Genomic DNA, 18,237 nt, shown 5'->3' on the forward strand with positions numbered 1-18,237 from the left:
CTTCTGCTGCCTAAGACCTAGAACAGTAAGTAACGATGCGTAATTCTGGCACCGGGCTAAGGCACTGTCCGTAACGAGAGGAAAACCACGTGGTTTCCCTGACCCAAAGGATTACTTTTTTGCAAGCTGTCATGCAGAGGTAAAATTAGTACTTCAAACTTCATCCCAAGTTATTTCAAAACTCAGTAATAATGGAAATGATGTGCCCAGAGCCCGGAACGCCCCAGTGCGAGATACGCGCTCCGTCCTGGCTCCCTGGGGACACTGCTGCAATCTTACCAAGAAATCATCTTTAATACTAAATGTCTTTCTGAGAAGGAACGAGCTGCAGGAGGGTTTGGACTGATCTTGAGTTTGGCACTCTTTTTTGCTCAAAAAATGCTTCTCGCTTTGATGGAGAAAGCGACAATGTAGGTACTTTCTACCCACAACACAAAAACTGCCGGGACGACGCTTTAATTAAGAAAAGGGGAAAAAACCACTTGGATAAAGTCAGTCTCGACCCGTTTTACGAAGGCGACGGCATGCCTTTCCGACACGCGGGGCTGTCCCCGCCGGTGCCAGCGGCGAGGCGCTCGGCTCCCCGGGGAGTGCGGCTCCACGTGAGCTCCGGCTGCCGGCAGCACCGGCCCTCGCCGGGAAGGGAGAGGTACCCGTCGCAACGGCGGAGTGCCACGAAGGCAGCTGTGACCCCAGCAGAGTGCAGGCAAACCCCCTGCTGCAGCCCGTTAGGTGGCTACTGGGTCAGATAGAGACCAGGGGCAAATAAATCCCTAAGCCCTGGGTGTTCTGAAGACACACGGCGCTGCACTCAACACCGACACGCACGGCAGCCTCCAAAGCTGAGGGTTTAGTTTCACGCGCTCGCAGAGAGCCTTCAGCTCCTCCCTGCCCGCGGTGCTCTCCCACAGAAAACCCAATCCTTCCAAGCCCGGCGTTAACCGGATCAGACACGGCCATACTCTGCATTACGTGGCGGTTCGAGTAACGAGGCTTTAAACAAATCCTTTTACACCCTGACGAGGGAAACCACCCAAGTTAGGACAAGACTAGAAGAGAAAGCAGCAGCCGCACAGGACGTGTCGAGGAGCCAGCGGCTAACGGCAGTGTGAAATGTGCTCTGCAATGGACTAACGGCTTTCCTAAAACCACTCTGAAGCGTGCAGCAGCATCAGTTTGCAGTTACGAGGCTACTCTGGGTGTCCTGCGTGCTGCACGGAATGCAACGTGCCCCAGCTCCAGCCAAGACCAGGCCCTGAGCGACACGACGTCGCGAAGGCGGATCTGCCGAGCACAGCTCTGCTTTGCTCCAGCTCCTGCCTAGGCACCAAACTTTTTTTTCTTTTCTTTTTTTAAAGCAAAGCCCCCATGCCACGCAATCTGAACGGAAAGCTGTAAGGCCTTCTCAAACAAGGGGTATCTTCTACCTGGTCGGTTGGTTTTTCGTGGCCGGCGATGTCCAAACCGGAGCGGAACCCTCCTGCACAGCCGGCCAAGAGCCGCGCTCCTCAGCCACCGAGCGGCACCGCACCGCGCGGCCCCCGCGGCGCCTCCCCGCCTGAGCGGGGCTCTCCCCGAACGCCAAGGGACGGGGGTGAGACGAAGAAACTGAAGTTCACTTCAGGGAGAAGCGTCTAAAAGCGTTTGATTTGGAAGCCGGGGTTGGCAGAAGAGCGGGTACGTGCATCCCGCCGGGCTCGCGAGAGCTCGCGGCCGGAGACACGCACGCTCTCAGAACGGGGTTTGAGAGAGAACTGACGCCAGGTGAAACAAACCCCAACAACAAACCAACCAAAGGAACTCAGCACGCCACTGTAAACAGCAGGTCTCCTTTTGTCTCTTTTTTTTTTTTCTAATGACAACAAACCCTCTCGTAACAACAAAATCAACTGTTTAGAACGGAACATGATTCGGGGTGAGGTCAGCGCTTTGGGACGAGCAAGAGGAGAAGAAAAGCTGTTCTTTAAATGACTGAAAACCGCAAGACGAGCTGCTATACAGCATCCCCAAAGTCAAGGACTACACTGCAAAAATATCGAGCGATCTTATTTATCAAGTATAATTAATGCGGCAGCCGACCTGCGGGACGCTCCGCTCTCACGAAGCCGCAGGGAACATGGAACCGCGAGGTCAGTGTCGAAGCGCCCGCAAGAATTTGTTGCGCCTCCGCAAGTCCAAACCACTGTGGTTCTTCAACAGTGGCAGAACTGAGGGGACTCAGCGCCCCGGCAGCTGCTGCCCCCGCCACATAAACTGGAGAAAAGGCGGCTCCTCCAGCGGTACTGGGATCGGCGCTGCAGTAAGAGCGCTCGGCGCGGTGGAAGGTGACGTCCAAACCAACGGCAGAGAGCGCAGAGCACCGGCCATGCACGCAGGAGGAGGTGTGAGCCCCCGGGACCCCCAGCACGGGGCCGCAGAGCCGCGTCCCAGCACAGCCCGAGGGGCGGCGGGTAAGCAGGGCACGCGGGGGGGGCCCAGCCGAGCGCGACGCACTGCGCAGCCTCCGGCCGGGATCCCCGGGACTGGCGCTGAGGCTTCCCTACGTTATGCCACTGACAAGTCATGGTTTCGCTTACAGCTCACTGGCCAATTCTTGGAAAAATGATTTTTGGGATGCCAGCAGACAACAAGAAAGCCATGTTAATTTTTTTCCTTTAGATATGTTATTTAGGAACGCCCCTTAACCTTGATCCGCCTTGGACACTGCACCATACCCAAAACCTTTTCCAAGCTGGGATGCCCCAGCCTTTCTGAATAGATGCTGAGGGGAACACTGGGGTTGGGTTTTGGTGGGGTGTTTTTTGTTTGGTTGGGTTTGTTTGTTTGTTTTTCTTTTCCAAATTTGTGCACCCCCTGGTCTCCCGCTCTGCCAGCTGCAGCTCTCCCAAAGCACAAAGGGCAGCAAGCGCCTTGGGACACTCATGGAATTTGTACCAGGCTTTGCTGAGGACACGTTATCCAGATGAATAACCGGGATTTTGTCTGCTGTAACTGTTATGACTCAAGAGAAGAGGCAATAAGTTGTATTTGTGCGTGTGGGAAGTTTGTTAGGAGACGGGTGAAACTGTTGAATAAACTACAATCGCGTTCCTTGACCACCTGCCTTCAAAGGAGTACCTCCCCAGAACTTCGATTTGAAGCCGGTGGCTACAATTTTAGCGAGGGCTTCACCTCTTTGGGACAGCCAGGGAATTCACACCCACGAACCCGACTCCCCATCTCCCCCAGTCTGAAGAGGGTACGAAACCACCCGCGGGCTCGCAGCGCCACCGTCCCTGCCCCCGGCATTAAAAGCCTGTAACGAGCAACCGAAACGATTAATCCAAACTGCTTGAGTTTGTATCTGCTACGGGATCCCCTCTCCCTGGCGCCAATGGAGCGGCACTGCTCTTCCTGCAGCACAGGGCTGCTCTGAGCGCAGGCCCTGCAGCGGTGCTCCCCCGGGACGGAGCACCGGCGTTCGCTCGCCTGCAACGCGCCGTCGGAGGTGGCGCCGGCACGGAGGACTCCCGCACGGCCGCGTCATCCGAAGGAGCGCATCTTCCCCACAACCCAACCAGCCGGAGACAAACGTGCTACAATGAGAGCGTTATTTAGCGTCGGCTGAACTGATCACTTTTTGACCACTAATTGTGCGGGAGAGGACGGTGGGGAAGCGCGTGGGCAAGGCTCGGTGGCGGCGGCAGGGACGCCAGCAGCAACAGCGGGATCACCGGGCAAGCCGCCCCTCTCTTGTCATCCACCGCATCAATGCCCGGCTGGGTCAAGTCACTGAACTAGGATGTTCCAGCAGATCCATTTCCCCCCAGTAAGATATGCCTTGCTGCTTTTGGTCTCGTACAACGGATGTTTGTCGATGACTGCCTATCGGTCGCGGAGCTGCACGCAGCCACGGGAGCCAGGCTCACCGCGCCCCGAGCCTCTGCTTCGCCAGGTTGCTCACAATATCCAACTGTGTGTGTATAAATATACATGGAATAATACATATTGCAAATATATATCTATATACACACTCATCAGTATACATATTCAAACCTAAAATTATATATACCATATCGATATGGACAGATTCAAAATACTACACGTAGATGAGGAAGGAGAGTGCTGAATATGACTTCTGGTTAGTCGTCATTGCTTTCTGACCGCGTAGCTGAGCAAGCCGAGGGGTTTTTAAAGGGTACAGCTGGGTTAAATAAATCCATTTGCAGCAGACAGCCCATCCCGCTCCAGCCCGGGGTAACAGTCCTTCCCCAGAGCGCCTGGCGAGGAGGTGACGCCGCTCGCCAGCAGGCAGAGCCCACCCCGAGATGCCACCACGGACAACCGCCACGGGGACACAGTGCTGGCACCACCTGACCCGCGGAAAGGGCTCAGCCCGGCACCGCACGCCCTGCCTCGGGGTGACCCGGGGACGGAGAGCCGACCGGGAGCCCCGGGCTGCTGCCCAGGGCGGCGAGGAAGAAAGCCCAGACGGCAATGGGGAGCGAGAGGGGCCGCCGAGCAGAGGGACCCTCCAACCTCGCCATACCCGCTGTGACTCCAGACAGACGAGAGCTCAAACTTACGACGAGAAAGACATTTATGCAGGGATGACCTATAAACCCCTTTGCGCCAGGCAAGGAAACCATCGCCCGACTCTGGATCTGTTCTGAACTGCGCACTCCATCGTGCCCAGGCTGAGGAACTCCGCTAGGTCAGCGCGTTGGCCGGTGCGGGAGCGACGAGGTATAACCCAGAGCTTAAACCCCAAACGTGGAGGAATCATTCACTGTCACGAAAGCAAGAGAGCTTGTGCGTTTCTACAGATCTATTTAACTACCAGTAAAATGTCCTATCACAAAAGTAATTGGACACAAGTAATCAAATGAATAAACTAAGACAACGCGTCCCCCAGTAACTAAACTGTGGTTTTAGATCTGCTTACTGGATATGTTTAAATATATTATTAAAGCTTTCATTTAAATGTACAGACTCAAAGCCAAAAGCTAACGAACGAAAGGCACAGACACGGCCTCACGTCTCTCTCCAAAGCGTTTTAGGGTGTTATTGCTGCCAGCTGTCCCGTACCGCTTTTCAGGCGGAGGTTACTGCTCCCCAAAGCAAAGCTTCACCAGCACACCAGGCGGGCGCAGCCCATCAGTGTTCTTGCGACATCGGCCAGCACGGCGCGAGGCGATGGAAGGTGACCCCTGTCTATGACGTAACCCAACGCAAAGATCATTCCTCTGTTTAACCAGGAGGCTGAAACGTACCCACAGCCAGAAGGATATCAAACTGTGCCTGCTACGGACACCTCCCCTTAACCTCTTGATCCTAAACGGACTCGGTCCTAATTGTAGCATGGTGGAGCCTGCAAGCACCACGGTCGAGAACCGTGAATGAGAACGGACTGGAAGAGAGCGATTGCCATCACCTGGTATTCAATGGGACTGAAGCCCGACCATGGTCTTCAACCAGCTGCTGCTATAAGCTGCGCTGACAACATATTAGATGACTGATTTTTCAGTTTTCATAGTATTGTTTTGGGTGTTCAAAGAATGCCCGAAAAGAACCTGATTTTCAGAAAAACTCTAGCACCAATCCTCTGAAAATTAAGACTTTAATGTGTCTTTAATCAGGAACTCAAAACCACTGATCATTTCTGATAATCCTGGCTAAGAGCGGGACTGACCTCCAAACAGCAAGCGGGGTAACCGAAGCAGAAAGCGAGATTTTTTTCCTCTCAGCACAATGCAACTTTAAATTATTTATTTTAAATTACGAGGAGTGAGTGAGTAGACTTCCAGAACAACAGTACTGTGCCATGGAAGCACCTGCTTACCGAGGAATTGCAGCTGGGAGACGTCCCAGCTACGTCAGCAGCACACAAGTGGCCCCCAACCCCCGCACACACCTTCCGAGCTGCACACCGCAATCTCACCCCGCTTTCTGCACCGCAACCTCCACAGCTGCTGTCCCTGCAAAGCCAGGGCTCAAGTCTCCCTAAGAGCAGAAACGAGAACACGTTATCTCTGGGCGCACCGGGATCACCTCGTGCTGCGGGTACGTCACCGTCGGCTGCTGACCCAGCAGAACAGACTGACTCGAACAGTGAAAACATTTTCTTCAGCTCACTCCCCCCCCCTCCACCACCACCTCTCAATACAGTTACGAAAATTTCATATGCACTACAGACATATCACAGTTAAAAATAAAAGTATGTTTTAAAAAGACTGAAGTCTGGCGAGGATGCCTTTGCTCATAACAACAGATCTGTGTGAGGTACTTTTTCATACTCACGGGGTGAAGTCCCTCCTTACGCACAAGTGAGAATATATCCGAAAATAAGCTATTTGGCTATCTGTGTGTCAAGCTTCATGCTTTTATTCCAAGGTGAATGATTTCCAGCTCAGGTCTTAGACTAATAAAATAAGCGGCATTTTCCATTCGACAGGTGGGTTTCCGCACCCAGCTCGCGCGCGACAGCAGGGCGCTATCGGCACCGCGGGCAGAGCACGTGCCCTGCAGCGCCGGTCGTGGCCATCTGCCGTTCCCAGCCCGAGCCTGCTTCTGCCAGTGGCCCAACACCTACACCCGTATGATCTACATGCACAAGTCCGGTCTGGGAACAAGCTCAAAGCAGAGGCCAGTGCAGACCCGCGTCTGAACCGGTGCAGCCTCTGCAGGAGGAGGTCCTCCAGCCTCCGCAGAGGAGCCTGTGCCCCACAGTCAAGTACACACACCTTCAGCTGACCGTGCCCCCAGGCAGGTCGAAGCGCAGTCCGTTTCTCCATACTGTTTCACTCTCCTGTCCCAAGGCAGCGGCACGTGTCCCCCCACCCAAGCTCCTCCACGAGCGACTACCTGGGGAGAAACAGCGGGAGACCCGTGCTGGGGCCATTTCCCTCTCCAATGTTGTCACTAGGTTCAAAGTGCAAAAGTGTTGCTGTTCCTGCATCCATTAAAAACTTTAAAAACGGAACAAAACAAACAGAAAAGGATTTCCATAATAATTTGAAAATACGTTAGTCTCCAAAAAGCCAGCAAACACCTGATAACCTGTTTGTGCCATATCTGCTCTCGCTCCTGCACGGCAGCAGTCCAGTGGATCGCGATCCTCGTAGCTGGCAAACACCACGCTCCCTTCTTTGCATACTCTCCAGCCAACGGAGGACGACGTCCGAGAAGTTGAGTGTCGATGGCTCGGGCAGAAGAGACCAGTCGCTAACCGACCCAAATCCCGCAGCGAACTGCCGCGTCTCCAGAGGGGAGAGCACCGAGCGCTTCCCTGGAACGCAGAGACTTCCCGCTCCCCCCCACAGCGCAGCGTCACAGCGCATCGGCTACGTGGCCTCTGGCTTGGGACAACGCCAATGACTTCCCTCCCACCCCACAAAAATGTAAAGTAAAATCCCTCCCTGCTTCATCCCATTTAAAGTGTTTGCATCTTTTCCTCCTATGAAATGTTTCTGATAAGGCTTTATTGCTATACAAAAGCGGTGCAAATGCTGCCCAAAGACAGCTCCATCAGGAACTTTGGTCACACGACTGCGGGACTCTTGTGCGCTGTCCGAGTCCCAGCGTTAGACCTGCTACCTTTCTGAAGAGAAGCTGAATACTGTGTGCAATAACACTAAGAAAATAGGACTGAACCCCAAATACAAAACAAAAACAAGGGAGAGAGGGAAGGGGACAAGGAACTAAAATTAGGCAGAAGGCTTGCTCGGGAAGAACCCCCTCATTCCTGTGATGACTAACTGATCAATGCTACATTTAGACAATGCAAGTGTCTTTCAGAACAGATTGTTGGTGCTGAAACTGCGTGTCTGGTCCTGAACGCCAGCTCTCTCATCAATGCAGCATTTATTAAAAAATAAAATTAAAATGGAAAAAAAAAAAATTGACAAATTGCATCACCAGGTAGCAGCCTGGCCTGGATCACACACGTCCCATTGCATCTCTTTCATCAAGCGGGGCCGTTTAACGTGGCTTCGGCACAGGGCAAGACTTCTTCTTTCCTAGGGAGAAACCCAAAGAGTAGCATTAGAGACAAAGAACCACTGGGACGTACTCGCTCCTAAAGCTGACTCTCATCCTGGTTGGAAGCTTTCCGCTTTGGGAGCGCCTGAGCCATTCTTCCTCTATTTTTGTTTCTTCTGCCTGCTAAAACATTATTAGCTTCCTAACGAGAACCTCCTCCAAGTCCCTTACAAAATACTGCATTTAGAAATCAAAGCAGAAACTGAGAAGTCAGCTTTGACCACCGATTACACAACATTCATTGAATTTATCGAACCAGAAGTTTGGAACATGACGGTCAGGGTCCTGAGTCCACCAGAAGGCTCCGACCTGTCCAACTTCCCCTGGGGCCTCCTCCCAGTCACCTCCACCATCAGCTTCGGAGCCGGACTGAGGTCTTTGCCGGAGCTCTGCCGTACGCGTGCTGTGACCGGCCGCGCGCCTTCCTGACCCAGACCTGCTGGCTCGACGTCCCGGCTCGGCCCGGGACGAGGACATGAATGGTGATCGCTGGAGGGTGTCCCATGGGGGGCTCTGCCCCCTGCTCTGCCATCACCCTCGGCTCCCCCTGCCCGCTCGGGGCCCTGACAGCGCTCGGGGTGCGGCGGTGAGAACAACGACCCCATGGGCTGCTCAGCTTCCTCCCCAGCACGACTGACACTGGCGCTGGAATTCGTGTGGGACTGGGGGTAAACCGGGGGTGCAAACGCCAGGCAGCGGCTGTACTGGGGAGATGTAAGAAGCGACAGTGCCGACAGCCAGGAGAGATTTGAGCGGGGTGGAGTTGAGTGCATCGGCTGCACGAAGCTCAAAGCGCTCGTTAGAACTTCTCCCTCTGACCAGAAGTACCCAGCAGAAGAAATTCCCGTGGGACGGCCCCGATGTCTGCCTTCAGCTCAGCACCGTCATCCGAGATTCAATCTTGGGGCGCTCCTGCCCCGGAGGGCTGAGCCGCCCGAGGGGCTGTCTCAGCCCCAGGAGAGCAGAAGCACCTCGTTATTGACACACGGCTCTCCGGCCAACAACAGGAGCCGGAGCGAAGCCGTGGGGGTGACAGCACTAGATATGCAGAAGGATTGGTTTCCATATTTAAGAAGATCTAAACTGTCACAGTCACAAAACATCAGGAGTATCATTTCTCCTTGAGATTACTTCCAGTTTCAGTTACCAAAACACTAATACTTTAACTGCAAATATCTATACGTTCACCTGACCACACAACCCCATACTACCTGAGTATTTGTTACACATGAATAAAATGAGAAGTCCACTATTTTAATAAAACAGATGATTTGACAGCACTTCTGGGAAACTGAAAGGTATGTGCAGTCACAGCTCCACACTACCTGCAGGATAATGCCCTCTGAGATGCTCCAGATGTACTCCTCTAACTGACCGCACATTAGTGGTAGAATAACCGCACGCAGTGACATGGTAAAAACCAGTTCTCTGTCACGGGCTGGTAAAGGAGAGTTTTGACCATCTCACCTGTCTTTTGTGGCCGTTTCTGTGACAGCTGTGACAACAGCGGCAGTGTTCTGGTGCTCCTCCGAGTGCTGGGCCACGTTGTTCAGGGGTTTGGATGCTTTTGTGGTTCCGATGTCAGTGATGGCCATCTTATCAATAACCATGCAGTCTGCATCACTGTGTGGGGAGAATGCAAGTTCACGTTAAAATGTCAATTAATGGGGCTTAAATTCCAATGGAGAAAAAAATATTCCTCCTTCTCCTAGCACAGGCCACAAAAATCCCATAAAGAAATGCGAACTGAAAATAAACAGGAATTAAGAAGCAGTGTAGGCATCCTGGAGGCTATGTTTCCTAAAAATCAACAAGACACCAAATACGCACAAGAACGACAGCTCCTCAAGAAAGACTTTCGCATTTCCTGCAGCAAAATCCGGTGCAAGAGCTCCCGGTGCGTCCCCACCGCCTGTGAACCAGAGACTTCACCAGCTCCTGCACCCACCTCTGCTGCTGCACACTCCTACGACGAACACAGACAACGAACAGCAGAAGGATGCACAGGTGAAGTACAACCAGCCAAGACTGAGAGGCTCTGGAAAGCCGAGTTTACCACTGGGAGCAACAACCCAAAAGCGGAGTGCCCGCCCGGGCAGGACCCCGGCAGAGCCCGGGCTGGAAGGTGGCTCAGGAGATCTGCTGGTGGGAAGGGCAGCCTGGAGGAGCCCCCCTCTCCCGGACCTGCCCTCCCTCACCCAACACCGCCGAGCGGGTCGCCAAGCCCGAAAACTGCCCGTTTCGGCAAAGCACGTTCCTCATCTAATACAGATCTTTCCCAAGCGGCACCGGATACTTCTGCGTGCACCTGGAAAAGGCTTAAATTTAAGTACGGAACCTAAAATCCCGAGGAAGAAACAAAAGTGGATTGGATGTTCATGAGAGGTATCTTCAGAAGCCGAACATGGTTAAGTGGACTTCTTTCAGGGAGACATCAGCCGACAGCCCCCCACGCAGAGGGGTAACGTTTCCAGTGACGTCTCCCTACAACAAAACAGAAGCTCAAATCCTGAGAAAAGGAAAAAAAACGCTAGCACAAAACCCCCAAATTCTTCTCCATTTGTATCAAAAAGACCCGTATTTCTAACCGGAGCAGTGATTTCTGTGAACACCTCTATCTTTTGCCTTCTGAGGCAGAGGAGAAGCTGGCATGAGAAAGATCTTCCCCACAGTTTTAACCCAGTCCCGACTTCAAGAATGGATTCTTCTCCTCCTTTCAGAAAGCAACACACGGGAGGAAGGCTCAAGGAGACGACTGAGCCGGAATCCCGTCACCAGCTGCGGGGGGAGTTTATAATGCACGTATAATCACAGTCTGGGAGTTAAGACATGTGACAGAGATTTTGAGATCAAGGTTCTGCTTCCACAGCTACTTTTCTGTGTGCTCTTGAAAAAAACACATTAAAAAACGAGGAATAATGAGATCAAAACATTTATCTCTGTAAAGAGCTAACATGCTCTTGAAAAGGAATACCGCAAGTACAAAAATACACCTTAGAGGAACCGCAGGGGATAGATGAGACAGCAGAGAATTGAGCTAAGTTGACAGAAGCGTCATTAGAAAATGACTTCCCACACAAGAAACTGGAGCTCGTGAGATTTACAGTGCTCAAAGATAAACTTCAATCCAATCCCTAAAACCTCCATGCCACAAGGATTCCGATGTAGGGAGGCCTGAGGTTACCTGACCAGGTGGGGGCACGGAAATTTATCTCTCGTCACAAGGCTCACCAAGAGCGACGGCGGGGAGGCGAAGCCCCGCGGGAGGACGCGGCCAGGCCAAGCCCCTGGGGCAGAACAGAACCAGGAGTTGTGTGGAACACGGAACACCGTGACCCGTTAATAACAATATCCAATTCCAGCCTAGAATAAACTCTAGTACCTATAAATATTTTGCAGTAGTATTCCTCTGGGCAGCTTATTTTTAGCAGCTAGCGGTGTCCCCGGAACGCCCTGCTGCCATCCATCCAACGGTCCACCGCCACGGCACCGAGCCGCCTGCTCACGCGCTCCAGCGCCGCCGGGGCCGGGGCCGGGCACGGGAGCACGGCACCTCCGAAGGGCACGGCTGGTCCCTCGGGAGGCTGGCTACGGCAGGCAAAGGAAGGAGAGTTATCAGCAACAGCGTTGGATCTGCTGTGGAGCCTTCTTAGTTAAGCTCTGCAAAGAGATCTCCAGGACTTCCAACTCCAGAAAGAAATAGGAAATTTTAAGCCCTAATTCAAAGCCGCTTGTACAAACGTTCCAACAGTAAGCGTAAGTCTGTCCAGATCTGTGTCTTTTTTCACAACGGACAAGCACTCGGCACAAACGAGTTGTCAACGCCACCTACAGCCATGGCCCTCGGCCCTCCAACACGACAGCCGGGACAATTTTCCTTTATGTTCCCCGTGTTCAACATCATAGCCAAATTCTGCAACTTAACCCCCAAGTTTGTAAACACCACTCTCTGGAGGTCACTTGTGACAGAGACGCCTCTCTCAACACAAGCACCACAACGCCTTCCGAGATGTCTAACCACCCCAGCACACGAGCTGAAGGTCCAAACTCTTCAGTCCTATCAGAAAATAAGACCGGAAAACCTGATCTGCATGAACAGACGGTGCCACCTCCCCCTCTACGAGGTTAGAACAGGGTTTGCATAAAACAGGCTGGGAGAGGTGGGGGGTCAGCCTGGGGAAGAGAAGGCTCCGGGGAGACCTCCGAGCCCCTTCCAGTGCCTAAAGGGGCTCCGGGAGAGGTGGGGGGGGGACTCTGGGTCAGGGAGGGGAGCCATGGGACGAGGGGGAACGGTTTGACACTGACAGAGGGGAGATTGAGATGAGATGTGAGGAAGAACTTCTGGGCTGTGCGGGCGCTGAGCCCCTGGCGCAGGGTGCCCCGAGAAGCTGTGGCTGCCCCATCCCTGGGGGTGTTCAAGGCCGGGTTGGACGGGGCTGGGAGCGACCTGGGCTGGAGGGGGTGTCCCTGCCCAGGGCAGGGGGGGACTCGATGATCTTTAAGGTGTCCTTCCAACCCAACCCACGCTGTGATTCTGTGATTCTAAAGCCGTGACGGTATCACAGCAGGTTTCCAGAAGGCCTCCAGCGCCTTGTCCCAATGGCACACGCTGCTTTAGACACGGGACCTGAGAAGAGGAACCCCGGTCTCACCTCCCGCGGGGCGCCAGCAGGGACCAGCCCGTGTGGGCTGCGGGACGCGCTCGTCCTGTGCTCCCGTCAATGCTTTGCGGAGATTTGCTTTTCATGTGCTACCGAAAACTTGCAGCTATTTCAACTAACGAGTTTTGACAACATCAACTTCTAAAAGAAAAATCTGCCATAAAGAGAGCACAGAGTTCTCAGCTTTTACTCCATGTAACATCATACACGTAAATAGTAAATAAGAAATATAAGATTATCCTCATTCCAGACCTGCAGTGCTACAAAATGGTTGGTTGTTCTTTTTTGCTCTAATGGCCAAATCCTGCAAATGCAAAGCTTCCTCACGCTAACAATACAACTGTTTTCCTTGAACTGCAATTTCCTCTTAGAAAAACAGGATTCAACGAGATTCATATTTCGTAATTATTGAAGTTGTGATAAAACCACTCTATATCAAAACTGACAGCCAGTTAAAATAAAGTGATACGCTGTTCTATTTTTAAAGATGAAAATGTCAGGACCTCCTTTAACTTTTGGTAACAATTCAGCTCTTCCTGTAGATTTCCACCAGTTCACAGAGAAAATACTTCAGCATTGCCATTTTTTTTTCTGAACGCCTCTCTTGCCCAGTTTCACGATGCAAACGTCGTTGTAACGCCCGTTCCCGCAGCGCTACCGCAGAACACACAGTGCTCTCACTCCGCCTCTCCCCCGCTCTCTTCCCCGCGCGCCCCTCGCGTCCCGCACGGCAAACGGAGCGGGACCAGCTTTGCCGGGGCTCAGATAAGCCGAGCTGCCCCCAGGGGGAAATCCACGTGCTGCTAAGGCAGCTCCTCCCGGGGCCACGGGCAGCGCTGGTCCGCAGCTCACTGCCAAAGGCTCTGTCACCAATTCCGGCTGTAGAGCCGAACGATGGCAGAGCTTTAGGTATTTTGGGAAAGCAGGCTTGGATACGGAATGAAACAGCCTCGGAGCGCAGCTCTACCCACCTGTGAACTCACTACTGCGGCTCCCGCGATACACCACACACCCTCTAGTCCCCTCGGCAAACAGTCAGTATCACACACAACGAAACACATGAAGATGCACTAGGAAAACCAGCGCTGCTATCGACAAAGAAGCAAGAGGGGCATAAAAAGCCTTCCCCAAGGCAAGCCGCATGCTGAGCCCACAAGCAGGTCCTCGAGAAGCAGCTCTGCAAGGAGCAAGCGCGGGACGAAGCGGGAGGTGGGAGGGCGGCCGTGCTGCACACGCGCTTCTCACCACCCGGGAAGGCGATTTGTGGGCTGTTAATGAGAGAAGTGCCACCACACGGGAGGTCCGGCCGCCACATTTACATGCAATCAGCTAAAAGGGCCAACGCTTATGCCAGCTCAGAAGATCCCACCCGCGCCGATTACTGCGTGAAGCGTTCACCTTCGGTGGGAAAAGTTTGTTGGTGAAACGGGACCTCATTTTAGCCACTTCTATGTTTCCTTCTGAATAAATGTGTGCTGATATGCAGCCAAATTTTACCCAAGCGGTGCCGTCGTGCTCCATGCCCCCCTCCCCGCAGCATGCTCCCCCCTCACCCTCTGCCCGCAGCCGCCAGCAGGACACCGCTCCCCCGGCACGGCACGGCAGCGACCCCGACCCCGCGCACACCCCACCGACCCCCGGCAGGCACAGAAAAGGGATCCCGCACCGGGAGAGCCCAAAACATCCACTGTGACAGCGTCCCTCCCCTGTGACAGCGTCCCCCCCCTCCGCCGGGGAACCGCCGTACGGCTCTCCCTCCTGCGGGCGCCCAAACCCCGGCGCAGCGACGGCCCCGCCGGGGGAACCACTGCCAGCCGCTATTTCTGAGCTTTTTCAGCAATTGAGGGGCGTCACTGCTGTTAGAGCAAAAGCGAAGGACTTTCACCCCAGAACCGCGTGTGATCAGAAACAAGAGGAGACTTTTACGGTGATGTCACAGCAACTGTAACGCAGAAGTTGCGGTAATCGCCGGTCTTGTCGCATTTTCACCTCATTCTAAGGAAACGGCTGCGGCACCTACGGCTGCCTGCAGAGCCGGCGTGCGTACCAAGCGAGAGCGGGTACCGCACCGGCACGGAAGAAATATGTTTGTGTTTAACAGACAGCAAGCGCTATTGTTGAGCTGGATCCCGCCCCCCCCCCCCCCCGAACTCTCCTTTTCGGCTGTGCACCTGAGCCGGTCGGGTGGGGAGGCACTAGGGAGAAGGGGACAGGAAATGCGGTAAGCCATTAAAAGAAAATAAAAGAAAAAAAGAAATTAAAAAAAAAAAAGATTAAAGGGGAAAAAGCATTCCGGTAAAGTTAATAAACTGAAAGAGAAACGGAGAGTTACCAACGTCTGGAGCCCACTGACACCACCCACGGCAAAAGCTGATTTTTAAAATTTTATTTTTTAAAGTGCAGCTCGTCTCTTACAGAGCTGCTTCGAAGCCTCATCTGAGCAACTCAGCAGTGAAACACCCCGGACAGCCTTCGAAAAGGAGGAGGAATGCAGAGGAATGCAGAAGCGCAGGTTAATGACACACAATTAGCAATTAAGCAGGCAGAGAGGGAACTGCGAGTCATGTCCCACCACCAGCCCTGCTCCCCGACCCCCTCCCCCGCTCAACCCCCATCTCCTGACTCTGCCGCCCGCAGCCCAGTCCCACCAGCAGCCGTCACCCTCCCCGGCCCCGCGCTCGCCCCCAGCAGCCCGCGAGCGCTGCGCCAGGCGGGGGCTGGCATGGGCTGCACCCCTCGCACCACTCGTTAACAGCCAGAGGACTAATTACTGCATCGCTCTGGCAAAAAGTACGGCCCGATGGCACGTACTGCCAGATAAAGGCAACACGTACTCGCCCGCTTGTGAAACAGGCAGAAAACTTCCAAAAGTTTGTTAAAATGGTTAGTTGAATAAACACGTGTTGTAATTACAACTCTTTCAAAATTCTGCAAGGCTTTGGCGGGCGGCTGCAGGCAGGAGCTGAGCTGCGGTTCCTGCGCCTCCCGCTCGCAGACGCCGGACCGGTGCTTCTGCCCGCCGGCGACCGCTCCGTCCCAGGCAGAGAACGGGGCTGCAGCGTGCTCCTCGGCAAACGACACCGTTACGAGACACGCTCACGACAGCAAAGTTCTCTTTTTGTCTCTGATCTCACCCAGAAATTACAGCAGAGCCTTGCTGGCTTGCACAGCGACCGGGAAGATTCATTTAAATGGATGAATTCTAGGAAAGAATTAGTAAAACTCCTCAATTTAAACAGAAACAAAATGTTTGGGGAAAAATATGAGTATTTTGCAAAAAAAAAAAAAAAAAAAAGAAAAGCCTTTGGAAAACACATCAACCATTATTTTATGGCGTATTAGAGCAAACCAGTAAAATATTTGTTAGTGCTGTTGTGAGAGAGTCGAGAGCCTCGACCGCTACCCCACCCGACACAGGCAGCACTTCGTTAGCGACCTGCAGTCCGCAGCGCTTTCCTTCCGTCCCCGTGACCACAGCATGAACTTTCAAAATCATAAAAAAAAAAAATTGCTATTTGCAGAAAGAGCTCACAAACAGGTGGAATGGCAGAAGCTCAAGGACGCGACGCACGAAGCCCCGTATTTGCTTTTCAGCGGCTCAGCAGCGGCTCTGCTGACCCTGCGCGTACCGGCACAAAGGACCACGCGCAACCTCAAATTCAGGTTTTCGAAATCTCCTTTCTGGGATCTGTTTTAACTGATTGTGAAAAGATGAGCTTTCCCAGTCCAACAGCTCTTTTTCCAGCCCAGTATGAAGTCACTAACGGGAGAAACGACGTGTCAGGTGGATGTTTGGAACCCTGAGAAGGCGCCCGTCATACATACCCTGGGACTGCAGGTCTAAATACTCTGAGCAATACCCCCAGCAAGGGAGAAGGGCAGCACGAGAGGCCGAAACGGAGAGAGAGCAAAGAAAGGAAGAAAAAGAAAACAGTAAAGATTGCTGAAAAAACAGACAAAAAGAGTTAAGTTTGCGACCGCAGCCTCTGGCGGCGTTCCTGCCAGGAGAACAGGCAGGAGCATTTAAAAGCTGTTTCAAAGAGTACAATCACTGAACGCGGCATTTTCCCCATAAAATTCAGATCAATATACAAAACAGCAGAAGATTCAATACACCATAAAAGCCCCTTTCTCAACCCAAACACATTCTGAAGTTATCAAAGTGCGAGATCTGGCAATACTGGAAGCTCTTTAGCCAGAGAACTTCTGCAAAACTACTTACTTTTTCGCAAGAAACTACCGTATAGAGTCAGATATGGGCGAGGAAGCTGGCGGAACGCATTTAACGTGGAGAACTCACCTAAATACATCTGAAACCCCTTCTTTGTGTACGATCTTTGAACTACTACTGAGAGTATCGGCTACCTTTAGCAGAACTGCCACGAGGGACAAATAACTAACTTTCCAGAGTTTAAATTTTGGGGTGGTATGGGCCGGCAGAGAAGCTTCAGCAGTTAAGAAGATGGTCATGGAGGGTACTGGAGGCAGGTACTGGAACATCTGGAGCTTCCACGGCCGCAGTGACGGTAGAATCTACAGGGTCCTTGTGCGGCTCCAAGGGGCATTAAAGGTCTCCACTGCGGAATTCCATATTGCAGGGAGGGAACAAAAGAAGAGGGAAGAGCCATTTCTGCAGAAACAGGAACGTGGTGGAGCACAAGTCTCGCACTTCTGGGGAAGTGCGTGTAGACAGTCACCAAGAACCACACTCAATCTGAAAAATTCTTAAGCTTTTAGTATACTCCATTTCCTTGGAATCATTAAGGAACACGGTAAAGAATTAATATATTCACTACTGGCCCTTTGAGTTTAACTGCGTCTGGCCCAACAGCAGGCACACCGGTTTGGGGGCGCTGAGGGTACCGGGAAGCTTCCAGTATCGTCACTGGTCAGGACGGCAATTCACACACTGGGACAAACCTGGCTACTGAGTGGATCTGGAGCCGCTGGAACCACCAGCTCTGTAACAGGTTTCTGTCTTCCCACAGCTTCTATTTTGATTTTTGGCTGCGGTTACGGTAGTGGAAAGTTACAGACACCTTTAAAGTGGAGACTGTGGTTATTCAAGTATTTGCTTTCTTTGCCAAAATGGAATGAGTTTTGTAGAATTGCAGTCATGCAAAACCAAGCAGGTTCTGCAAACCTTGTCCTTATTGAAAGTGCTCGAGATACGCACGCTTGTTTAGAGAGAAAAGCACATTCAGAATTACACTGCCTGAAACAGCAGCATAGCCCACAACATCCAACCAGCCGAAGCAGGAAAAAAATTAAAATATCCCTACCTGCTAGGAAATAAACGGAAGACATAAAAGAACACGCCAAGTATGATTTACACTGCTCCTGTGAATGAAGACAGTCACGCGTGTACGCCCCTCTGCTGACAAACACCACGCGGTCAGCGAGGAAAAGCATCTGGAGCAGAGTTTGCTTTAGATGCACGTGCCAATGGATTCAACGAGATGTAATTCAAGTGCAATGAAAACTGGCAAAGCAGATGCTGCTCTGAGCACAGCAGGCAGCGTTCTTATCTTCCTCGTCCTTCGTTCTTGCGCTGCCA

General features: G+C 52.6%; 1 protein-coding gene across 2 annotated transcripts in view; it reads right to left on the reverse strand.

The window, feature by feature from the left end:
• Positions 1-7,782: 7,782 nt before the first annotated feature.
• The window catches only part of PPP6R2 (protein phosphatase 6 regulatory subunit 2), a 107,212-nt gene continuing 96,757 nt past the window's right edge, over positions 7,783-18,237 (reverse strand). For both annotated transcript variants that reach the window (XM_082483176.1, XM_082483175.1), the window contains exons 23-24: positions 9,487-9,642; positions 7,783-7,997 (exon numbers count right to left, since the gene is read on the reverse strand). In XM_082483176.1, the coding sequence (XP_082339302.1) occupies positions 7,946-7,997; positions 9,487-9,642 (208 nt within the window). In that variant the 3' untranslated portion in view covers positions 7,783-7,945. The remainder of the gene's footprint in view (positions 7,998-9,486; positions 9,643-18,237) is intronic.

The sequence above is a fragment of the Vanellus vanellus genome (assembly GCF_965231255.1).
Source record: "Vanellus vanellus genome assembly, chromosome: 1".
Taxonomy (NCBI): Eukaryota; Metazoa; Chordata; class Aves; order Charadriiformes; family Charadriidae; genus Vanellus; species Vanellus vanellus.